The 26280-nt window shown below is 41.4% G+C and overlaps 2 protein-coding genes across 2 annotated transcripts in view; one reads left to right on the top strand and one right to left on the bottom strand.

Annotated features, from left to right (window-relative positions):
- The window catches only part of LOC308393523 (gamma-aminobutyric acid receptor subunit beta-3-like), a 99942-nt gene that overhangs the window by 6262 nt on the left and 67400 nt on the right, over positions 1–26280 (top strand). The gene's annotated exons all lie outside the window — the stretch shown is intronic.
- Positions 1–26280, bottom strand: part of LOC308393525 (gamma-aminobutyric acid receptor subunit alpha-5-like) — a 51489-nt gene that overhangs the window by 18305 nt on the left and 6904 nt on the right. The window contains exons 5-7 of the mRNA XM_080877348.1: positions 20499–20719; positions 15144–15226; positions 2332–2475 (exon numbers count right to left, since the gene is read on the bottom strand). Of these exons, the coding sequence (XP_080733474.1) occupies positions 2332–2475; positions 15144–15226; positions 20499–20719 (448 nt within the window). The remainder of the gene's footprint in view (positions 1–2331; positions 2476–15143; positions 15227–20498; positions 20720–26280) is intronic.

Genomic DNA, 26280 nt, shown 5'->3' with positions numbered 1-26280 from the left:
CCTGTTTCTGTTGACGAGCTCTCCAATGCTTTCTTTTTTTCTCAGCAAGAGCCGAACTGCTGATTTGACAAGTTTCTGCTCCCTTTCAGATATGTTTGTTTTCCAGTCTAAGGATAGAATATTCTCTTTGCCTTAAGAGGTCCTTCAACCTTTGCTTCAGTTCACAGAAACAACTTCCAAATGCAAATGCCACACTTGGAATCATCTCTGGACCTTTAACCTGCTTAACTTGTGAAAAAATACAGAAATAAGCCAGAGTCAACTCCCCAATAATATTTTAGCTCCAGAAAATAGGGCAGTTTGTATATAAATACAGCTGATGCAATATTTTTGTCCGAATCCTTAAATTAAAGCTAAACGTCGGCATTTCAGTTGCATCTGTTTCATTAAATCTGCTCTGATGGTAAACAAATATGCTGACAAAGGTCTCTACACCTGTAAAAAAGAGCTAACTCAGAATTATTACTTAAATAACAGATGGTACAAGTAGTTTATAACATCATATGGTTTTAATTGTTTTTGTACAGTAGTTGAGGTTTATGGACGAAGAGTGAATCCCGATAAATAAAAAACAACTAACACAAATAGAAACAGATGGGTCATCAATGAACTCATTTTAAATGGTATGTTTGGGCTCTTTGTAAAAAGATGCTTTTCAAACACAAAGTGTTTGAAAATGCCAAATGTTACATCACGTACACTCGTACACTCGTACACTGTGTTTTAAGGAAACTAGACAAGTGTAGGACAAAAGAAGATGAACAGGACATGAATACCATCTTAATGTCCTCACAGAATCAACATGGAAATTAGCCCATTTGCTGTTTGCCAGTGTCAAGGATAGCCTCAAGCCATTTTTGAGGAAAAGAAGGGCCAAACTTTACAAAAACTGGACCCAAAATTATTTCAACGTGTCTTATGTTGTGATGAATCCAAGCAAATTTAAAGGTTTCAGTTGAACTTGTCATTATTATGTGTAATCAACATAATAGTGTAAGTGTAAGTGCCTACAGTCATCGATAAAACACACCGGACAAAAAAGCCTGAACAAAAAGCAGCCACTTGCTCCAAAGCAAGCAAGTGATATTGGGGATCTTCTCAATGATAGAATGATGAGCGCAGCAAAGTATTGTCAGATTTTCATCGACCAAACAATACATTTAAAAAACATCTGATTGGCAACAGCTTTAATAAACACACAATGGAACATGATCGGTGATGGATTGGCCTCCCCAGAGCCCCTATCTTAACATTAAGCAGAGTGGCGTCATGACAGAGAACAAACCAAAAACAGCCAACATCCAAAGATAAGCTTTGAATGTTCTTCAAGAGACCTATTCCTGAAGACTACATAAAGAAAGCTAGCTTAAAATAGTTCAGGCTATGTTGAAGAATAAAGGCGCTCATACCAAATATTTGACATTTTCAACTTGTTGTTTTATGTATACTCTGTTTTTGCCTTATTCTGTATTTTCATTTATGTTTGCTAATATTTCAGTAAATCACTCTACTTATTTTTCCATTTTCCTGCCAAAAGATAAATTTTATAGGTTGTTCAAAACAACCTAGTTCATAGGTACAGTTTTGATGCCACTGAATATTTACAGTTTTGTTGTGATGCTAGCTGAAGCGATGAAGCTAACATTAGCTTGCCATTGTATCACCACAGTTATGATGAAGAAATAAAGTTCCCATATTAAATGTGGACATGTAGACAATGTTGTAATACTATGTTTGTATGAATACAATCTTCCACTAATAACCAGTACTCGAGTTAGAAACAGTAACTGCTAGCTTGTTGCGTAGCTAAACTGCATTAACACCAGCAACATATGTAAGTATCCTTACATGCCTACACAAATGGGCTAAACTAAGTTAAACTAAACTATTGGTTAAACTAAGCTTTACAAAACTCCTGTAATTTGTAGCATGATCAAGTAAGCAGTATTGGATTTGTTGTGTGTGTTAATAATTAGAAAATTATTGAATATTTCTATCCTTATTAATGAGTGGTGTAGTGTTTGTCCAGTTGACAGCTTGTATTTGTGTTCAACGGTAATAGTTAAGTCATCCTATTTTTGTTTTTATTGTACTATGTATCCTATACAGTAACTGTCTACTGGGGCTCCAGTTCTTATATTGCTGTGTTACCTAATCTCTATTTTTTCCCCTAATATCACAAAATATTCCATCATTTGGGATTAAGTATATTACTTTTATCTCTGCCACAACTTATTTCACTAATCCATCCATTCTTAATACTTTGCTACTAGCAATAGAAGCACACTGCTGTTAATATTATTACTACAGAGTTATTAAAATAGCACATACCCCTGCTTGTGTGTATATCCTCTGTGTTAGCACTTTGTCCAACAAGATGATACTGATTGAGTCTGGAGCCATCCTCTGCCACCACCACAGATTCTTTAGCTCCCTCAGTCCAAGTGTAGACGACTTCTGACACAGGATAGGCATCTGAGAGACAGACAGGAAAGATTATTCTGATTTAAGTGTTTTGCTCTTAATATGATGACATTCAAAGTGGAAGTGAAACCCTGTTTGTTTACAGCAGAGTAGATTATTAACATATTAGAGTGAGTTACAACCCTGTCATCACTCATTATGTGTAGCTCCCCGTGTGTGGAGCTGATGCAGAGCCTCTCTAGCACTTTTTGATTAGACTGCAGGCTTGAGGCCAAGAGCAGAATTTGTCTAGTATGTCTGTAAAATGTGTGTGTGTGCGTGTGTGCTGGAGGGGGGGATTTTTTAGTCTATTTTTGTTTAAACCACACTTCTGGGTCAGGGGTGAGCTTCCCTGTCAGCAGCCGGACCCAGACGGAGTCAGATTAACCAAAATGTGTTGCATCACACTTGTGATGAAAACAGAGAGAAAACCGTGTAACATCTCTGGCTATTACACTGATTCATGTTGAATACTGCAGCATAGCTGAACATTGATCTATCATGGCCCTCTTTTAACACCCCCCCCCCCCCCCCCCCCCAAAAAAAAAAAAAAAAAACCACAAAACAAAAAAAACTAACAACAACTTTGAGGAGGAGAAAATGGTGAAAGGAAAAGAGAGAAAACAAAAACTTAATCATGGTCATGTCAAGATTTGGAGAAGATTGGCGAATACTATGGAAAGCATTTGAGAAGCAGAAAGTTTAAGGTGGGAGACGGGGAGAGGAATTATCTGCAGAGAGGAAAAATAATGAGGGAGGAGGGCCCAATTACACTAGACACCTTCATTTTGCATTTATTCTTTACTTTTGATGCTTTCCAAAGGCTGCATATTTCATACTGGGGACAGAAAACAGTGATTAGTTCTTTGGCAGTGATAAACAACTTTTAAAGAGGCGTGCACGGTGAAATTGGTGCAGCCAAGTGTTGTTCCCTCATCAAGAGATTTCTGGAGGCATGAAAAAGACAATTATGCACATTAAATCTATTAATACAACACAAGAAGAGCTGAAATTCCATTAAAACAACTTATTATGCTGACTATCACAAACACAACTGAAAGCCTGGGTTGTTCTTGCGTAACAGTAGGCCGGCAGATCACATCTTGACCTGAGTATTTCCATTCTAGGTGTTCACTTGGCAGATGGGTAGTGCTCCAGACTGTATGTAGTGTTTAAAATTGGGCATGGTCAGGCCAAAGGCCGAGACCTTTAATTGGAGGGTAGTTAGATTGCGATAAGGGATTACTGGTGAATTTCATTAGGCAGAGGAAAAGCTAAACACTTTGGCAGGAAACACAGTGCACCTCTGCCAACTTCTAAACACTTTACGCTTAACGCTTTGCTGCTCTTTCCTTATGGGTGAAGCAAAAGCAGCTACAGCTCAGTCGGAGTCATAAATTACTGCAGTTCCACACACTCTAAGTGCAGCTGTCTGAATTATTAAAGAAAGTAAAAGCAGACAATTTCAAAAGGCAAAGTGTGTTTTCCCTTACAAGTTACTGACAAATCAATATTCAGTAGGGCATACACGTCAAATAAAAGCAATACTTGCCGCATACTGTAGTAACTGAGCATTTAAAGGTTGAGGAGCATGTTAATTCCATCAATTATGTTACTTCAGAATCAGAATCAGAATCAGAATACTTTATTGATCCCTGGGGGAAATTATTTTTTGTTACAGTGCTCCATTTTAAACCAACATTAAGACAAGACAGACAATACGCTAACTAAGAATAGTACAATATATACATATATATACATACATACATACATAAGTCACTTATAAATAAATATTTGGAAAAGAAACATGTGTAGTTGTAGCAGCAAACAGTGTGTTAAGTGGATGCGTTGTACAGGGAGATGGCCACAGGCAGGAATGATTTCCTGTGTCGTTCAGTGGTGCTTTTCGGTAATCTCAGTCTCTCACTGAACGAGCTCCTGTGACTGACCAGCATGTCATGGAGTGGGTGGGAGGTGTTATCCAACATTGTCTTTATCTTGGACAGCATCCGCCTCTCCGACACCACCTTGAGGGAGTCCAGCTCCATCCCCACAACATTGCTGGCCTTACGGATCAGTTTATTAAGTCTGTTGGCATCTGCGACCCTCAGCCTGCTCCCCCAGCATGCAACACTTAAGTTTATTTCTGGTGAAAACTAGTTGAAAATTCTCTGTAGCTGGATGCACAGGCTAGGCAGATATTAGCAGCTCAGGCGTGGTGAGTTATCATACATGTAGGCTTTCTGTCTCATAAAGAGCTCCTTTATGGTTGTTTTAAAAAGATACTTGAATTGTTATGGAGTTAGCTAGCTAGATGTTTAACCTATTGGTTCTCACTGTCAGCTAGCCCATTTGTGCTGTCGTTGACTGTTTCAGCTATCACCTGCAGTACATATAAGGTATATAAGCAATACTATGCAAGAGCCTTGAGCAACCCGTTGTTCTGCATATTTAGCTAAGGAAATGGGAAATAGGTGCAGCAATTTCTTGAAATGTACAGTATACAGCTTATAAGGTCTAAACAAGTTTGAAAGTCCACAGCTGACATCACCACCTTTATTCTTCAATATAGCCTAAAGTTCCTTGGACAAGATTTCTTGTAATTTCTTCAGGTAGTCTTCAGAAATAGTTCTCCAGGCTTCTCTGCTGCCTTTTCTTCTGTTCTCTGTCATGACGATTTCTGGGGAGGCCAATCCATCCTGATAGTGTTGTATTGTGTGTTCATCTATCCAATTATGCTGTTACTGCATTGACAGTGTGTTTGCGATCATTGTCATGCTGAAAACTGAAGCTGCTGCCAAACAGAAGCTTTCCAGGTGGTATAGCATGGTGGATCAAAATCTGATGGAACTGTTCTGTTCGCAATTGCATCAATTTTGGAAACATCCCCAACACCACTGCCTGAAATACAGCTCCAAACCATGAAAGAGACTCCACCATGTTTTACAGATGATTGTAGACATGCACTGAGGTTAACTCTATCCTGTCAGAGTATAGCATCAAGTCAGTTAAACTTATGGGGATAAAGATCTGGTCAGTTAAGAAGGAGAGGGGGGGTGTTAATCAGTTTAAATTGCTTTGGTGTTAATGAAATGAACCACTGGTGCACCAAAGCGGCAACAATGACACAACCCCCAAACAGGAATGATTTTACAGCTCGAGGCTACTGGCATTTTTTCCCTCCTCCTTCTTTCTGACTGTTCACTAGTTTTTGATTTGACTAGGGTCGCTTTCTCTATTGGTAGCATGAGATGATACCTGGACCCTACAGAGGTTGCACAGGTAGACAGGAAAGAACAATCCTAGTCATGAACGACCTTCACCATCAAACGACCACCCAATTACCTACTTTTTCTAAACATGAACGTTCCTCTCTGGCATTGTAGCCACCAAGCTGAGTAGGCACATGAGCCAACACATAAGCACAAGTCAGAAAGGCATTAGAAATACAAACAGAGGGCAAAAAGCACCAGCTCCTTGTTGATAGAGCAGTACAACTGGCCTCTAATATGAGGCAGACCAACTTGAGCATCAACTTGAATCTCATCTCTCCAGAATATTTTCATCTCGTTTATTTGCTGATGAAAGGGTCAGTACTTTTCATCATAGGTTTTTTTTCTCGTGCATTAGTTTTTAGTTAGTTATTGCCTTGTTTTGGTCTGAAAAAAGGTCCTTGATGAAAACTATACCGGAAATTATTGGTTAATAAGATTATCACTGCTCGTGTAAATCATCTCTCTTTGTATTTGTTGCAACAATAAAAAAAGACTTTGATTTGCCATTAGGACCTGGCTGATCCTATTTCCATGTCTAACATAATTGATTGAATAATGAATTAAGTCGCCAATGTGTAAATGCAGTTTGGCAGCACACCCATGGATCCTGAGATCTGCATGCTTTACTTTACTTTGAGTGCTCTGATTTACATTGCTGAAATGTGGAACAAGGCTGATATTTAGCCTAGTCGATTTTTCCAATTTGATGCCTCCCCTTATTTGGTGTGAGATTTATTTGCACCCTATGGGCTTATGTGAGACCTGGCACCAACAAAAAGGAAGGAATTGTTTTACTGCCTATATCTAGACAAGTATAGCAACATGTAGTCAGAAACTGTCGTGACTACAAAATATTGCTTGCGAAGTGTAATTATAGGTGTTTGAGTAAATGACAAGTAACATCATATGAATGGTGGTGGCAGTCTAGAGGTCAGGGTCAAACTTTGGCTCAACAGGCTGTCATTACAGAGTAGGCGAAGTTGAGCTCTGATTGGTGGGATTACAGAAATAATTCAGAGATTCATATCTTAGAATATATAAAGGCTCAAAGAAGGAGAACAATCATAAAATGATTCACTGCCATTCAGTGGGATCATTGTGGGTTGAAGGGAAGGCAGGCTAAGTCGTTAGACCACGCTTGATTGTTTTTCCCACCGCTCTGGGGCTCAGGTTTTGTGCACCTCACATCATCATCTGCATTTTTATGCCCCGTTTCATGGAACGAGGAATTTCTAAACACCCGCCTATCCATAAACACCAGCTTTGCAAAGTTCCAAATGACTGGCCTTTTTTTCTATCACAGAGCCGTCAATTATGGTAATCACACAGCAATTTTGCAGAAAGTAGTTTTCTTTGGCAATTGTTCTTCTGTCTCTGTTGCCCTTGGTGCAGATGCTATATGACTGTCAGAACTGTCTTGTTTTTTTAGTCAGTTCATCATGTATCTTTTTATAGCTCTATTGTCTTTAATGGTCTCCAGTATATAATTCTGCAGACTTGTTTAAACTGTTTTGAAGTCATATAGTGCTGGTGAACTTAACTGAATTGAGAAGTACTACATAAAAAAATAGACTATAAGCCCACTGATTACTGATTAGTATTACTCCTCTTAGTGTATATCCTTAGTGTATACTTGAGAACTGTAGAGCTTAAGGCCGTACAGAAGCTAAATTAGTAGGTCAGAGTAAGGGATTAGTTACCCTTTACCCAGGACGACTTAGTGTACAGTAAACCTCCATGCTTTAATAGCATGACAAATCATTACAATGTTACAAAGGGAGAGGATATAGAGGCCTATCGAAAATAGGTTTAAGACTTTCATGACTATGACCCAGGACTATGCTTGTCATGCATTAATCCAATTGGAAAATAGTGATTGAAGTTGTTGCTATTTGCTTTACAAAGCAAAATACTTACAGGTTTTATCAGGTAAAAATGACTCAGTTGAAATCTAGACTTTTTACGACAAGCAAATGTAAAGCTTTAGGTTACTGAGATATCTAATATCCACCTACTGCACTCTGTTACAGATAAAACCAGACAGCAAGATGACAAGATCAAGTGAAAGCTAGTTTGCGAGCTGGTGATGGCTTTAACTAAAGCTTCTGGTAGCTGCAACTGAAAACAAACCGAGAGAACATTGGTTCGTTGATGATTAGCTCATTAAAATGAATGTGATGGTAAAAACAGGAAACATCAGAAACTTTCTTTTTTTAGATCTAGCAATGCATTGTGTAGTTATAATGACATGGAACGATGAAAGAGCACCTTTGCCTGTTGTTATTGCACACTGACACCGTTTACCTGTGGGGTAGTCCAGGGGGAGAGGTTAGATTTTGCCATGGGAAAGCCCAGCAGCTTCCATAATTGGATTGCAATCCGTTGTGCTTCTTTTACGTGGTGAATGTGGGCGGGCTGCATCTCACTGAAAATCCAGGAGTCTCATCCCTTTAGTACAACAGGCTCCTTAGGTGTGGCATTTGGCCAGCTCTGTCTTTAAATACCCACAGGGCCACTCAAGTTTCTATATGCGTCCTTGCTGGGAGGGCACACAGACAAGGCGTCAAGTTAAGAGGGCATTGGGGACAACCCTTCCAGTCATTAACCTAATTAAGCGTAGGAGGACTTCGGTAATCTCTTCCCTTCTGAAGTTTTTAATAGTCGATACAGAGCCATAAATATAGACTCAGAAAGCTAAAACATAAAGTTTAGGTACATCTTTAGTAGGTCTTCAGCTATGTAACTGATATGCTTGAGTCTTTTCACTGACTTTGAGTTTTCTTGATTTGATGTTCTAACAAACTGCTAAACAGCTGTAGTATAGCATTTAGCTTATTATAGCTAAATAATAATTACATATAGGCAGTGTTGGGTAAGTTACTTTAAAAAAGTAACTTAGTTACATTACTAGTTACTTGTCTCAAAAGTAACTCAGTTACTTCAAGTTACTTGTTACTTTCAAAGTAACTAGTTACTAGGAAAAGTAACTTTGGTTTTACTCAGAATTCTCTTGTTAATGTGTTTCTTCCATAACTTTGCCAGTCTTCTAGCTTGCTTACTTGCCACAAGTGCACTGTGCCACCTACCAATAGAAAGGATATGATAACGTGCATATTTCCACGAGAGAAATCCCACGCCTGGACCGTCATTGACTGCTGCCATGATTCTAGCCTACGTCACAGAGTCATGTGCGCCTTTTACATCCAAAACAAAAACTGCAGTCGTGGTGCTTTCGATTGTACTCAGAACTCAGAAATTCTGCCTTCTGAATAGGAAGATGTAGGTAACACCAGACTGCAGATGAGCTGCATACAGGGCTGGACTGGGAAAGAAAATTGGCCCGGGCATTTTGACTAGAAACTGGCCCACCATTATAGGAAAAATCATAAAGCCTTTGAATGAAAACAAACACTGTTGTGACAGTGATGTTCACTGTTCTGATGGTATATATCTATCAATCTATCAATCGTTTGTTGTAAGATTCAGATAATTATTTTTTAAAAGCTAGATATTTTAAATGAGAATAAGAAAGAAAAGTATTTCTTTGTGCCCCCCATTCCCTGTTAATGCCCTACATGCCCCCTTGGCCACACTTTGCTAGATCCGCACCTGCACAGTTACCAGCTGTCAGCTACCTAAAAAAGGATCCTGGTGTTATTTGTCTCTCAGAAACAGTTCATAACTTCCCTTCAACTCATTCATGTCACCTAAAAGGTAAACCTGTTTCTCCATCACCTGTTCAGCTCTGATGATCCAGTAAGGACATCTCCTGGTTTCATCTTCATGTTTCCCTCTCACCAGATAACCAAACCATATCATGACCAGCAGCTTTTTTGCAGCTGTGGCTCCAGCAAACATCAGCTGATACTAGAAATTAATATTAAATAAATTCTAACAACAGCTGATCAAGCTTAAACGTGCTGCTGTTGTTTAGCGCGACATCCGCTGGTTTCCTCTTTCGGCGCAAAGTGGGCGATAAACAAACAAGAGAGCCGATCAGCTGATCATTGATCAGTTTCATGATTGAAGTAGAAACGGGAGAGGGAGGGGGGAGAATGAAAGAAGAAGAGGCAGCTGTGCAGCAAAGACACAGAATAACTCCAGCTTTGTGCCTTTTTCATTGTAGCTGAATTACGGGACAAACTGTTCCTTTTCACCTCAATAAGAAACGCGTAATATTTTCTCTGAATACCAGACAGGACGGTTGGCAACTCTAATAACTTATGAACAAAATAAGGTTCAACATCATTAACTTCATAGCACCCACCCAGCTGTATAGAAACTCCGTCATGCTAGCTAGCACGCAGTACGGAAAAAGTCAGCATAACGAAAATAAACTCCACCTAAACTTGGTTCATATCTGACCCAGAGAGACTGCAGGTCAGAACTTCTTACCTGAAGTTCAGTTCACACTTGGACCAGCGGCCGCCTCGGGTCTCTTTTCCTTCTGCGTCCCTTTTCCTTCATCCATCTGCTGCCTCCACCACTTGCTAATGTTACTGAATCTGTGGAAACTCCGCGATGCCACCACACGAAGTAACGAGTAACGACCCTATCTAAATCCCAGTAACGAGTAACGCGTTCCTGATTTTGGCATAATAACTAGTTACCGTGCTCGTTACCACAATAATAACGTAGTTACTGTAACGCGTTACTTAATAACGCGTTAGTCCCAACACTGCATATAGGGTGCAGTGCAAATGTATGTCTAGAGCCATCCCTCATTTCTTTACACACACACACACACACATATATATATATTAGGGGTGCAACGATACACAAAATTCACGGTTCGGTTCAGTTTGATACTTTGGTGTCACGGTTCGATATTTTTTCGATACAAAAATAAATGTTCATGCCTTTTTAATTTGTCATTTATTAAAATTATAAATATATATTTCAACTCAAAAGTACAGTTTTTAAATTTAATGTTGCTGAAACAACAAAGTAATTTTGTAATTTCATCTTTGGAAAAGAGAGTTTATTACAGAGAAATGGCTCTTTCCAAAACAAAAGCTATACTATCCGCTTCTTCTGGGCTATATTCTCAGCAGCACATTAAACATATCAGGTCCCCATAAGGAGAATCATGTGCTAACGGCTGTCTAAATGACTCGGGTAAAGTTTGTAGCATGCGTGTTTGTTGTTTTTGTCTGCTTCCACTTGTCTTTGCACTAGGATGCTGTCGGAGTAAATGTGCAGTCATATTCGTTGTGTTCCCACTAGTGCTGTCAGCGTTAATCTCGTTGAAATGACGTTAACACCACAACACGGCAAATCTCCGTTAACGAGCTACCGCGGTTCGCCCCGTGCGTGGGGCTGGACGGTCAACACGTTAACGAGCAAACTGCGCTAACACACTAGTTCCCACCCATGTAATTGAGCATTGCGTGGCACATCCAACATACTGTTTTACTTTTGTCCATGACGCGCTTACCATCAGGGTCATACGTCACATGAAAACAAAAATAGCTCCAAACGCCAGATCTGAATGAGGGTGGGGGAGGTTCAATTTGCCATGTTGCAAGGAGAGCTTAACTTCTGGTCGTGTCCAAATTCATGGGCTGCATCCTCCTGAGGACCCGGCCCACGTACCGCAAAGGCCGGGTCCTCAGGGTAGGCCGGAAGTAAACAGCTGGGGAAAATGGACGGTCTAGCCTTCTGATTAGCGTCACCTTCTGATTAGCGTCACCGCTGTCTTGGTGGAGTTTAATAAACTGCTCCTTGCTATCTAAAATATAACAGGACACTGGCGTAAATTCTCGACTGTCTCATACTTCTGTTTAATCAGTTTTCTGTTTGACAATTATTCAGCTGTGTGAAAACCACCCGAGGGATTAATAAAGTTTTATTTTATCTAATCTAATCTAATAACTTTAATCTCAGCCAAACCGATTCACTCACGAACAAACAAAACACCGAAAAAGCCAAACAATAACATTTTTAGGTTGTCTAAGTGGTTTATATATTACGTTTAACCTGAGTAGCGAAAGTCTGCGGTGATCTGTAAATGATGTGCCGGGAGTTGTGCCGTTCTCGGTGGCTTCAGTGACCCTCGAGCTCCCGACTAGCTATTGAGCTGGTGGGTAGCAGACGTCTCCGAAAACGTCGAAGCACTTTTGCAAATATGCGATATCTCGATAAACCGAGCACATATTTCATGTTTACACAGGTACTTTCTCACCTGAAAATATGTTAAAAGTTTATTTTGTGACCCAGAAAGATTAGTAAGAGTAATTTTACAACTTCTTAGTGGCCACCATTGTTGGAAACTGGAGTTTGGCTGGGCCGCGCTATGAATTCTGGGATATGGTAGGCCACAAAGGACACACCTGACCCATCCTTCAAATTCGGGGAAAAGGAGGAAGCATTTGTCGGCTGCATTCGAAGGAGTCTACGGCTGTTTCCCAATTCAGGGTCTGCACGCTTGAAGTACGCGCACTACGCGTACTACATACGGTGCGTACGAGAAGTGCGGAAGTGAGAGGCTTGTGAAAGGGAACGGTCTAGCCTTCGTCGCGCTGTTCAGGTTGCCTAGCAACCATGATACTAACTGCGAGAAACGTGACATACATGAAGGAGAAAGGAGATGTGACATAAATGAAGAAGAAAAATGTTTTGTTGGTCATTCATTTTTGTCATGACATCACTTTGATTAGTTGAGTATCTGAGGCTGAGACCACAGGACTGTAAAACATGATTGTTGGGCTTCATTTCTGTACTGAACAGTCATTTAAGATTAGTTAGTAAATAACAATTAGCTGATGTTATTCATGAGACTAAAATCATCTCACTGTGGTAATGTAAATATAATATGGCCAATATTATAGTATTGTCAGATTATTATTTTTTATATATATATATATATATATATATATATATATATATATATATATATATATATATATATATATATATATATATATATATATATATGGTTAGCACTGTTGCCGCACAGCAAGAAGGTCCTGAGTTCAATTCCAACACCAGGCCGGGGTCTTTCTGTGTGGAGTTTGCATGTTCTCCCCGTGTTTGCGTGGGTTCTCTCCGGGTACTCCGGCTTCCTCCCACCGTCCAAAGACATGCAGCTTGTGGGGATAGGTTAATTGATTAATCCAAATTGTCACTAGGTGTGAATGTGAGTGTGAATGGTTGTCTGTCCCTGCGTGTTAGCCCTGCGACAGACTGGCGACCTGTCCAGGGTGTACCCCGCCTTTCGCCCTATGACAGCTGGGATAGGCTCCAGCGCCCCCCGCGACCCTGAAAAGGATAAGCGGAAGCAAATGGATGGATGGATGGATATATATATATATATATATATGTAGAGAGAGAGAGAGGGGGGGGCTTTAAAACAAAGTTAAGGCTGAAAGTACAAGCATCACTAATGTCACACAACTTTGCCGACATGTGGCCAACAGCAATGTTTTGCAATGTCTTCATTATTAAACATTCGCACATAAATAAGTGACATCATATTCAGTAATTACTTTTGACAGTTCATTCTTCGGCCGCTCCCTTCTGCCGTATTTTTTTGCCGTATTAATTATCCACACCCACCGCCGCGCTATGAATTGTGGGATATAAGGGACCACGAAGCGTGCACTGGACCACGCTTGATATTTGGGGGAATCGACGGCGCATTTGGAGTATGCATTTGAAGTACACTTCGAATTGAGACAGCCGTCGTCACGTGGCGGTGACGTAACCGCACTTAAAATGCGGACTTCAAGCGTGCAGACCCTGAATTGGGACACAGCCTACGAATTTGGACAGCCTTCGGCACGTCGCTGTGATGTAATCGGTCTACAAATGCGGCCTCAGGAGGATGCAGCCCATGAATTTGGTCTGTCTCGCTAGCTTGCCCTGCGCTCAGTGAATCTGCATTCGACTACTCTGCCAAGGCTGCACTGTCGAGCGCAGATCCACTGAGCGCTCAGTACAGACAGCATCGTCAGAAGAAAAGTTGATAAAATAAATTAAAAATTTTGTATTGTTCGATACATATGCGTACCGAACTGAAAGCACTGTATCGAACGGTTCAATATTGATACGAATATATAGATATATATCAAAGTCAATATTTGGAGAGACCATTATTATTTTTAAACATATCCTGAGCTTTCTTAAGAACGTCTTCTTCTAATGTCTTTGAGGACATCCTTAAGAATAGCTCTCCAGGCTTCTTGAGGGACATTCAAAGCTCATCTTAAGATGTTAGTTGCCTTATGTTACATTTTCTGTCAATTGATCCTGCAATGCTTCCACAATGCTCAGGTGCGGACTCTGAGGAGGCCAATCAATGACTGCTAGTGTTCCACTGAGTGATTTTCTATCTCGGTACGCTTTTACTGCCTCACTGCAGCCCCAAACTATGACAGAGGCACCAGTATGTTTTACAGATGGCTGTAGACACTGACTATTGTAGCTTAATCCTGAACACCTCTGTACATACGGACAACAACTTGAAGCAAACATATTAAATTAGGGATTCGTGACTCTACAAAACTGTTTGTATGCTGCTGACTTTTCCTTCCAGTTTTTCTTGTTCCTCCATTTGTCCAGTTTCCTCAAATGTGTTAAGGACACATTGCACACCATGCTGAGATATACCACATTTTTGCTTTATAGTCTTTTAGGAATCACCTTATTGAATCAAAAATGGTCTTTTATACATCAAACTGTGTTACCTTTTGCATTTTCTATTGATTAAACTAAAGAAATGGAAACAAATTATTTATTAGGGCGCCTCTGTCAGTGTGCCCCAGGGCAGCTGTGGCTACAATGTAGCTTGTGTGTGTAGTGTGTGTGAATGGGTGAATGACTGAATGTAGTGTAAAGCGCTTTGGGGTCCTTAGGGACTAAGTAAAGCGCTATACAAATACAGGCCATTTACCATTCTCAAGAAAGTATAAAAAAGTCAAGATACAACTGGTTCTTTGCTAAGATGTCTAGTATGCCAAAACTTACTTTCCATGTACTGTGGAAGTTCAGCATTTAGCTCTACATTGCACCTAAAGATAATACTTAATACATCTAAAAGTTTTGCATTTAGTTTATTTTTGCAGACAAAAAACTTTGCAGACAAAAGTGACAAGTATGGTATAATGGAAAATGCCAAAGTCTTGTGCTCAATAAAAGTCTTACAGTCTTGCTTTAAGAAAAGAAAATCGTGGATTGCAAACTCAGCAATCTTGATAATCTCGATAATGAGTGAATTAATTATCCCCAAAATAAACAGAGCCTCTTTTTGTTTTTTTAAATTGAGATTAAACTTTAGCATAAAACGCTGCATTGGACTGGAAAATCTCCACTGTGTATCATAGTAGCTGGGATTAGCAGACAGGAAAATAAATATAGGGATCGACATTCACAGGAGGGCTTTTTTGTTTTTGTTTTTTTACTCACAGCTGCCAAATTTGAGAGGGCAGGCGTGGGCATCCATGGGAAAATCCTCCAGCTGCATGGGGCATTCTGCTGATATGGTCAATCTAAGACAAAACATATATAACACAGTAAGTCACTTATAGTGTAACATGGGGTGCATCACATCTTTTACTCAGCTATCTATCATAAAGGGAGAGATACAGAATAGAAGGGACCTGAAAACACACATTGTTTGAGATATTTATTGTTTTTTAATCAGTGCTATCAGTAGGTGAAATTGCCAGGAAATTAATCACATAACAGTAAAATGGTGGTGTACTCTCATCACTTGCAAATCCAGCAACTCTCCCTTAGCACACAAGTGACAATACTGCCACCTGGTGGTCAGAGGGCTTGGTTGTTCCCCCACCAAAAGAAAAAAAAAAACTGAGGTTGCTTCAGTTTTGTTTTCTTCTGAACTGACCTTAAGGCAAACACATTTTTATTATAAACAAATGAGAGCATTAGCATGATTTGATGATGTTCATCAGTCACCTTCCACTCATTTTAAATCCTCAATTAACATAACGACAGTTTTTTTTAATGTTTTATTTGTTATTGGGTATTCACAGTCATCCGAGACATGGCGTTATCACTTCAACCGCTGTGACGACACCTCTCTGTGCCCTGAAAGAGCAGCCAGATTAATTAAATCAGGCATAAAAACCAACAACACACAAAACATAATTATTTTTTTAGCTATCTGTCCCAGATTAAATCAAATCCCTCTGGGTAGTTCCACTCTTTGCGTGATGACAAATAATAACAGCACAGCGGTGATGTGACTACAATGAGGTTAATGAGCTGAATGAAGGATAAACTAAGTGCACACAAACATACGTTTAGATGAAATGACTCGTTTTACTTGTTTTCTGCTTTAGCCGCTCATGCATACCTCAACATTAGTCACAGAGTAGCAGCTATTTTTCCTCTTAACTGAACTCTATTATAATCTTTCTGACAAATGTGTCACTGAGGATGGCGCGCAATCCACACGGGACGTGTTTTTGTTTTACGCTCCAGTACCCCCTGCCTGTACAGTATGCGGCGACTGCAAGAGGTTTCCCAATTATATCATTAAGGTGAACAAAGCAGAACAAAGTGGGACAGGAGGCCACTTCTGCACTTCTGGGCCTAGCGAAGGCGAATGTTTCGTGGCGGTGGGGGTGGGGGCTCGGTTTGCTTTCCACATCAGTGCAGTACCATCCAACTGTGTCGACACAGCTCGAGGGTTCTCTGCGCGGAAGAGGAAAGAGTGTCTTTGGGATAAATAAATGAGAACATGGCTGTCGGCTATTATACCATGTTCTAATTATTCATGTAGCCCCATTAGCCAGGATGGCTGTAAAGAGAACAGAGTCTAACTCGGTGCCTTTAAAAGTCAAAAGCCAGGCATCTCATTGCGGATCTAGTTTAAATAACGGATTAGACTGACTCCTGCATGCCTTAAAGGCAGGCATGGGGTTGAACTTAAAGCCACGCGTCGCACAGAAGCAGACCAACACATGGCCGCTCACACAGCGATGGGAAATCTAAAGTTTCTGGTACGCCTGAGCTTGCAGAAAAGTTGGAGAAGTCGGACAACAGAGCCAGAGAGTCCAGGAGCTTTATGCTGTATTAACCACCAAGGCACAATGCCACACCAACTGTCTTGTCACACTAAAAGGCACATTTTGAAAACTTCTTGTATATCCTACAAGGGGGGGGGGGGGTAACCCGAAGAACCTGCTAACTCTCCTGAAACCTCTCCAGCAACTGTCGGATGTTTGTGGGCTAGTCTGCTTTTGTACTGGGAACAGAAAAATCTTGTTCGGCTAAAAGTTTTTCTTGATAGAAGGAGTAAAAACTCAGAATTTGACACTGAAAGAGGCTATCTGAACTATTTTAACCATAGAAGCTAATGAAATACTTTAATATACGTTGTCCGACTTCTCCAACTTTTCTGCAAGCTCAGGCGTACCAGAAACGTTCGATTTCCCATCGCCGTGTGAGCGGCCATGTGTTGGTCTGCTTCTGTGCGACGCGTGGCTTTAAGTGGCCATCGTACAATGCTGTGATTGCAGCCATTCCCCAACTGTCTCCGAACGGTACTCATGGCCATTAATCATTGGTCTGTGATCAGTGGGTTTTGGTCAGTGGTTGTTGATCAATGGTCATGAGAATTTGCAGAATTAAGATTAAGGAACTGACCTCCCAGCTCATTGTTCCTTCAGTGGGCTGGTTTCAGTCATTATGCAAATGTACTGTTTATAAGATTGGGGAAACCTGCAGTCAGCTGAGACTGAAGAAGTCACTTGGATGAGTGACGAAACGTTTCTCCTACAAAACGCTACGTCCAGATGAACAGAATCAACTTTTTGGAGATTTAATATAGTCCCTCACTCTAGTACCACAGTACTAGTTTATTTACTGGCAAAATTATGTAAGTCAGATTTATTTATACATAAACCACTGGGGAGGGTACCCTCTAAGGTACTGTCATCATACCCTTGGCAGGGGGTACTTTTTGTGCCCTGTTTTATATATGACAGAGACCAGTTTTAAACAGCTGGTGACAATTTAGTAGAAACAATAAAATCATTACATTTTTAAACTATGCCCCTTCATAAACGTGTGACCTCAGCCATAACCCTAAGTGCCTCAGCACTCTGGTGGATGTTAAACGCCAGAGGAAATGGTAGAAATATTTCAATTTTACAGTTTGGGACCACATATTTACTTTCTGGCCATCAGAAAAGTACATATAGATACTTTGAGGTCCACTAATTAGCCCTGCGGGTAACATCAATGTGGACGGATGGACAGGGACTTTCACTGTACCCATAATTCTGAGAGTGTTTCATAGTTATATAATCAATATAAGGTGTGAAAAATAACAAAGGAAGAACAGTTGAAAGTGTTAAAACGTAAAAAATACAGTTTGATAAGAACCTGCCATTACAATTCATATAACATATTAGTGAGTGTGGTGTTATGTTCAAATGATTAGTCAGAGATTCTATAGGCAATAGCAGCACATCAGCACAAATGATAATGGCAACTGAGCTGTACCTAATGACAATGGTGTGCAATGCACTCCCTGCGTGAGTAATACAGAGCTTCCATACAGCTGATGTAGCAGCCTATCTGGTATCTGGCTATAATGATAATAATGCATTAAGTTTGCGGTGTGCTGACAGACGTGGCATTTTAAGAATTATCCATGGAGACAAATGCATTGAAATTTGCTCTGTAAACCCGGCCGCTTCTCCGCTGAGTAATGCTTTTCAAATGATGCGGTGCGCAATTGCATTTAGAGGAGAAAACTGATGAGCTTCCATTGACACCCATGCATGTTGCTGAAGAAAAAATGCGGGGCGTGTGTAAATGTCTTATAATGTGCAGTTATGTGAACGGCAGTATGTCTGCACCTCTGTTTATTGAGTGTATTAATCTGCTGTATACATGGGGACTGACATGTTCAATACACTGAGAGTGCAAGAAGATGTGAATAACTCATAACTCCACATACTGTGTACAATATTCAATATTATTTATGTTATAATTGGCCTTGGTGCAGGCCATGACTTCAAAAGCAAACAGTCTGAAACTGAGTGCTATCTAATTATCTGAATCCTGAGCTACTTGTACACACTCTGACCTCCGTTTATATTTTGGGCATGTTTAGCAAGAGGATTTTCATGATTTTGTAATGTTCCAATAGAGACTAAAGCTCTTAAACAATTGACTAGTTTCTGTGACTATATATATATTTATTTTCCTTGTTGGCTCCAAGTGCTTGCTGATATGCAATGACAAAAGAGCCACAAGAAAATGAGGGCAATCTACTTATTGTAGAAGCTGTTTGTCAACCACCATCAAAAAACATATTTAAAGTTAATAGAGGCCAGAACAATCTATCTATCTAGATAGATAGATGTGTGCCTGCACATGTGATGTGACAATAAAAAGTGATTTGATTTGATTTGATTTTAGAGAGCTAGATAGATAGGTGTCCAGCTAGCTAGCTATTGCAGTTAGCTGTTACCTTAAAGTACCCTGATCCTGATGTTTTCGTGTGTGTGTATGTGTGTGTGTGTGTGTGTGTGTGTGTGTGTGTGTGTGTGTGTGTGTGTGTGTGTGTGTGTGTGTGTGTGTGTGTGTGTGTGTGTGTATAATATGGAAACCTGCACATGGTTAAGCACTGCTGGTAACGACAACTGTTCAGTTACAATCACACGATTAAAAGCAGGCCTACTGCTGCTTCTTTTCTACTGTGACAGAGGATCTGATGCCATTTTTAGATTCAACAACACACTTGCACAGTTACATTTTTTTCCATTTGAACATAAATGTACGTGTCCATACATTTCCATCACTTCACACTTACAGAGATGAACCAGTCACACAACCCTTTACTTATTAAGCTCTGAGGTCAAAGGTTAGCATCATGTTAGATCTTACAACCTGCTTCACACCCGCAGTGTGTGTGTGCTCTTGAGTTGGTTCATGTGTGTTACGTGTGAATGTGTCCTCTTTTGGAAACGTATATATGTCACCGGCGGCTGCATACAGATAATCTGCCCTCCGTGCTGCGTTACTCCCCCTGCGGGTGTTGTTGCTATCAGATGAAGTGCTCTCATCCGTGATGGAGTCTCTGTTTAAGACCTGCAGCTGCAGTGACTTCTGAGAATGAGCACAGAATTATTTTAATGTACTGGTCGAAAGGTCACTCTGTGACCTGCTAACAGGAACATGATAATTTCTCTGTCGTAGGGGTGCTTTCACTACGCTTTCTTTCCTCATTTTTAAAGCTTAGACTACACTGGTGTTTATCCATATCTGCTAGTGGTTTAGCGCATAGCGATCACCCTTTTGGAGGTCTCTGTTGGCCTACTTTTCCTTCCTTTCTGGCTCCAACTTACCAGTAAATTACTGCCAAAAACGAGTTCACAACAAGGACGCTTTTTCATAATGAATGATTTCCCTGAAAAGAGATTTGGTCTGTGACTCTCAGCATTAGCAAAAGGGAAAAAAATTAAAGGAATAAAAGTGTTTAAATAGGCTTACTGCTGGTATGAACGATCTCTATGAGGAATCGTACCTCTCATTGTCCACTGGATGTCAGTATTCTCCTGCAGGCTGAGTCGCATATCAATTTTTCTACATTCAAAGCTTTATTGTGTAATATTGGCCTTGCTGCTGTTGTCTGGTCTAGTATTCAGTAAATGATGAAGGACAGATAACTATGAGGTTCACTTCAGAATCCCGAGAAACCTTGAGCCTCTGTACGGCTCTGTACGGTTTTTTGATCATTTGTTCTTAGTCACGGCTCGTTATACAGGGAATCCATCATACCTCATTGTGTAAAGCAAGGTGCCGTCATCCTTGAGCCTCAGCAGCTTGTTGGGCGTGGTCATGTTGTGAGCTATAGACTTCTTGCCGTTAAGAAAGAAAGTATCTGGGGTCCAGATGTTGCTGGCCAGCAGGTTGTTTAATGGCAGCATCTCCATGGGCCCTTTGAAGCACAGGCGCTCATCCTTCCAGCTCTGACGGAAGAACACGTCTATGGTGTACTCCTAAGGCGAACAGCAAAGGGGAAAAAGATCCTGGTTGGGTTTTAAGTGAAGAAGCGCCCAAACGAAACATGTAGAAAATATAAAATCAACCTTCTTAACCTCAAAACATCCACCAGCTACTAAACCACTTGTCTTGGGTTAGGTTAGTATCATGCATGTTTGACACTGCATGTGAAATCCGCCTGTTTGGTATGTGAGTCAAACGAAACCCAATCACAAGTGACCTGGTGGATGTCAACCTGAGATTAACGTCATCGTCGCCAATGACCTCAAACCTAGCTTGGAAGTCTAACCCTGGATTTTGTAGAAAAGCAAAAAGTCCTTTTTTGGAAATTTAAAAAAAAAATAGTTTCAGATGCATGTCTGTTAAAACGGTTACATTCTTTATCCCCTGATTACAAACCTGTGGGGAACAATTTAAAAAAAGAAACATCACAGTGTTAACAGGTGCAGTTTGCATTATTAAACGGGATTAAAAAGGAAAAAAATATGAGAAGATATAGCCGTGCGCTGTGCTGTGAGTAATCACGTGCAACTGGCGGCGTTTAAATCCATCTTGAGTTTGCTCATGTGTGAAATATCAACTCGCTTTGAGCTCGGAAAAACAAACGAGCAAGACACTAAAACAACATGCCAGCCCGCTGAATGATAACGGCGTTATCGGGCTCACATATAAGCTTTTATGGACTGTAGAAACATTCAGGTCTCCTGCCGCAATTAATCAATCAATCATGCTCCTCTGACAAAGTAGCAAGTCTGATCACTGCTGTGTCAAAAGCGTGCCAGGGATGGAGCAGGGTGTAACGGGAGATTTAATGAAAGGGGAGATTTAATGCTTTCTACTATCCAGGTAGAGCCTTATAGTTCGTAGGATTAATAAAGAGATGATTCATTTCAGACAAGTTGGAATAAGTCTATGGACCGACAAGAGTGCCAAAAGGAAATAAAAGAATACATCATTAAAGAGCCTAAAACTGGGGGGTTCCGGTGAATATGGTAGGCTAGAAGACGTGCTTTCACTGTGCTCCCGCTCCCACCTGTACTTATCACAGTGTAATGCGCACTACTGTCTATATTTTTACCTAAACTAGTGACTGAGAGCTTTGGGAATACTCAGCAGTCCTAAATACGCTTTTTGGAAGTTAAATAATGTCGAAGCAGACGAAGATACAATCTCGAAAGACCACGGCCGTCGTGATGAACAATGCTAGCCAAACTGACATGCTAGTAGCAATGGGCGACCAGCCCTCGCCCCCGGTGGACACCGCAACTCTCGTCCGTGAGGTGACCGATAGCATCAGTGAGGTAATTGACCAAAAACTGTCTGCACTGTCGGGGACACTGGAGAAAATTTCGTCCTCGCTGGAAAACGTCTCCAAACGCGTCACGGAGGCAGAGCAGAGAATCTCAGATATGGAAGATGGGGTGACTGACCTCGCGGGGAGGCTGGCTGAAGCGGAGGGGAGGATTAAGGTTATGGCAAAAGGTTTGGACGACTTAGAGAACCGCAGCAGGCGCGACAATATTCGCATCATTAACCTGAAAGAAGGTGCGGAGGGTGAGAGCCCTACTCAGTTTTTTGAGGCTTGGCTGCCTGCCACACTCGGGCTGAGACACAGCTCCGCGGGTAAAGCCCGCATTAAAGTTGACCGCGCACACCGGGGCCTCGGCCCGCGGGGTTCTCACCCCAGGCCGGTGATCATCAAGCTCCACAACTCCGGAGATAAACAGCGGATTATGGCTGCAGTGAAAGCGGCCCCCGAACTCCACCACGACGGGCAGCGGATCTTCATACATCAGGATTTCTCCTACGCGATCCGTGAGAAACGACGGGGATTTAATGCTTCTTGCCGTGCCTTAATCGACAAGGGCATCCGCTTTAGGATGCGCTATCCAGCGACGCTTGTGCTGACTTACAATGGCAATGAGCACAAGTTTGAATCGCCTAAAGATGCACAAAGTTTCATCAATGCGCTGGATTAATAGATGCTTGCCCCGTACAAACTGTGGCACTGCCGGACTTAACTGGGACCGTGTCATTGGACGCCTGAGTCCGCAGCGTTTAACGCAGTTTGAGGAGGCAGAGACGGTTTAACGGGGAAAATAGCCTAATTGTTTACTCAGTCTCTAATTTTGATTCACAACTGACAGTAACTCGATTCCATTCAGGTTTGGGGAGCGGGGTTTTGCTTTGTTTTTTTTTTCTTTTTCTTGTCTTCTCTCTCCTTCTCTCCCGTGGAGTGAAACTTCTTTTGGCTGCACTGGGCTTGTGACACCACCCGGTGGGTGGCATTTTCATTTTTGTTTGTTTCTTGTTTGTCTGTTTTTAGTCCGTGATACCTTGACGTTTATCTTAATTCTGTTATTGTATGCAATTTGTTGTGTGGGTGAAGGTTCCTTTGCCATCTTTTTGTGATGGTTTTGTTCATGTCAGCACGGCCGGTTCAGGCCATGGGTTAAGTCTTTCACATGTCTTTTATTATGATGGCTCTTTCTGTTTGCCTTGGGTTGACGATTCTTGTCCAATGACAGATTACTTTTGCAATGAGTAACACTAAAATTATTACTCTTAATGTCAAGGGAATTAACCACGTCATTAAGAGGCGCAAGATAATTTCCTTACTCAAAAAAGATAGAGTGCAGATTGCATTACTGCAAGAGACTCACCTCACAGATTCCGAACACCTAAAACTCAAACGTGATTGGGTGGGACAAATTTATTATTCCTCCTTTAACTCTAAAAGTAGAGGCGTCGCAATATTGGTCCATAAAAATCTACCATTCACGCTACATACTATTGTAAGGGATACGGACGGACGATTTATTTTGATTACTGGGCTTCTATATGGGGAATTAATTCTATTGGGAAGTGTTTATGCACCAAATACTTTTGATAGATCGTTCTATTCAAATTTTCTGGCAAAAACCTCCCCTGTGTGTCCGAACCACGTAATAATTGGTGGGGATTTTAACTGTGGCTTGAATCCTGAAACTGATTATAATCCACCAAAATCTCAACCATCTTCAAAAATGGCAAAGGCTACAACGGACCTCTGTTCAGATCTTGGTCTCTTTGATGCTTGGAGAGTTTGTAATCCACATGTGAAGGACTTCACATTTTTCTCACGCCCCCATTTTTCCTTTTCCAGGATTGACTACATGTTTGTTTCTGGATCTGTCCTTGACAGAACTCGGGGCTGTTTGATCCGCACATGTGCGCTTTCGGACCACTCATCAGTTTCAATGGAGCTATCACCACCTTATTATGACCCTTCGTCTAGACATTGGCGGCTAAACCCAGCTCTCCTTAGTGACCCTAAATTTGTAAAGTATTTAGAAGATCAGTGGGAACTCTATCTTTCTACAAATGACTTACCGGGGGTTAGTGCTTCTACTCTATGGGAGGCGGGTAAGGCATTTCTCAGGGGCTCCGTTATCTCTTTTACCTCGGCAAAAAAGAAGAGCAACTTAGCCAAACAATTAGTGCTTGAACGCGATATCACTGACTTGGAGAGGGAGTTTAAGAAATCCTCGTCTATTTCTGTGCTTCGGAAGTTGGATGCAGCTAGATCGGCCCTGGACCAACTGTTAACTCAGAAAGCGGAAACTGCAATATTCTATGCGAAGCATAGATTATTTGAATCAGGCAACAAACCTGGACGCTTGCTCGCCCGACTTGCCCAAGGGAAACGGGGCTCTTATGCAATACCCTCTCTAAAAGATAAGGCAGGTGTCTTACAGTTTGAGGCTAAACTTATCAGCAAAATAATGAAAGAGTTCTATCAAGACTTATATTCCCCTGAGTGTCAAAATACTGTAGACGCCAGGAAACTGTTTCTTGACACTGTTAACCTCCCTATACTGTCAGAGGAAAGTCGATTGGATCTTTGCAGCCCTATCAGGGTGCAGGAGGTCTTGGATGCAATTAAATCCTTACAGAGTGGGAAGGCTCCGGGCCCTGATGGGTTTGGGCCAGAGTTTTATAAAAAAATGGCCAAACATGTGGCGGGTCCTTTGTTGGGAATGTATACAGAATCTCTTGAGAGGGGCGTGCTTCCACCCACCCTAAACCTTGCCCATATATCCCTGATCTTAAAGAAGGATAAACCCGCGGATCTGTGTACATCCTACAGACCTATAAGTCTACTTAGTGTGGATTGTAAGATTCTGTCCAAAATTTTATCCAGACGTTTGGAGGAGGTTCTGCCGGTTCTGATAAAGCCTGACCAGACGGGATTCGTCAAGAATAGATACTCCCGCTCCAATGTCCACCGACTCATAAATGTTGCGCAGTTCTCTCAGAACACCAATTATAGGGCTCTTGCGATCTCTTTGGATGCTGAGAAAGCATTTGATCGGGTGGAGTGGGAATATCTATTTGATGTTTTGGACAGGTTTGGTTTGGGATCTGAATTTGTCAAGTGGGTCAAACTGCTGTATGGGGCCCCAGCTGCAAGGGTCTTGGTTAATGGCTCGGTCTCGGATGTCTTCCCACTGGGTAGGGGAACGCGGCAAGGATGCCCCCTCTCTCCCCTGTTGTTTGCACTTGCTTTGGAGCCACTGGCAGAGGCTATAAGAACTGATCCTGAGATCTGTGGGGTGACCTTGTCGAATACTGAATACGGGATTTCCCTTTATGCAGATGACGTGTTGCTCTTTCTCACTAAGCCAGAAACTTCTATTCCTGCACTGACACATATCATCAACCAATTTGGCCTCTTCTCAGGGTATAAGATAAATTATGATAAATCTGAAGCTTTGCCACTGGGTGACGGGGGGAGGTGGGACGCTCCTCCTAATTTCCCTTTTAGGTGGTCGACCACGGGTTTCACATATTTAGGTATCAGGGTGTCCGCGGACACAGCGGAGTTGTACAAGTTGAACTTCAAGCCGATTGTGGCCTCAATCAAGAATGACCTCAATAGGTGGTTTGACCTCCCCCTGTCTTGGACGGGTAGAATAAGTTTAATCAAGATGAATGTGCTACCCAGAATATTATACCCCATTCAAATGTTGCCTCTCAGGATCAACAGAAAAACATTCATAGAGATTGAGGGATGTCTTTCTAAATTCATATGGCGTGGGAAGAAATCTAGACTAAAGATACAGATTTTACAACTGCCCACGGATGAGGGGGGTCAGGCACTGCCTAACTTTTTATATTACTACTGGGCTTGCCATGCACAAATAATCTCAGGGTGGTTACATTCCTTCCTTCACCGGGGCGAACCATCGGTAGATGCCTGGTGCTGTGACCCTCTCTCACCTCTTAGTCTCTTATCCACTGACCTGGCGGACCTCCCTCTTGGTGTCAGAACTAATTCCGTCTTGATGCCCACTTTAAAGGTTTGGCGTGATATTACTGCCCACGTCGGAAGAAGAGGTTTCTCTAGTGCACTGCAGCCTCTAACTAGGAATAAAGCTTTCCCCCCGGGTATTGGCATTAATATATTTGATGATTGGTATTCCAAAGGTATGAGATTTATTTGTGATCTGTTCGAAAGGGGTAGTTTTATGGCCTTTAATCAAGTTCAAGTTAAGTATAATTTACCACAGAAACA

The sequence above is a fragment of the Rhamphochromis sp. 'chilingali' genome, assembly GCF_963969265.1.
Source record: "Rhamphochromis sp. 'chilingali' genome assembly, chromosome: 3".
In the NCBI taxonomy this organism is placed as follows: domain Eukaryota; kingdom Metazoa; phylum Chordata; class Actinopteri; order Cichliformes; family Cichlidae; genus Rhamphochromis; species Rhamphochromis sp. 'chilingali'.
The sequence above is the reverse complement of the archived record's forward strand: the minus strand, read 5'-3'. Positions and strand labels throughout refer to the sequence as shown.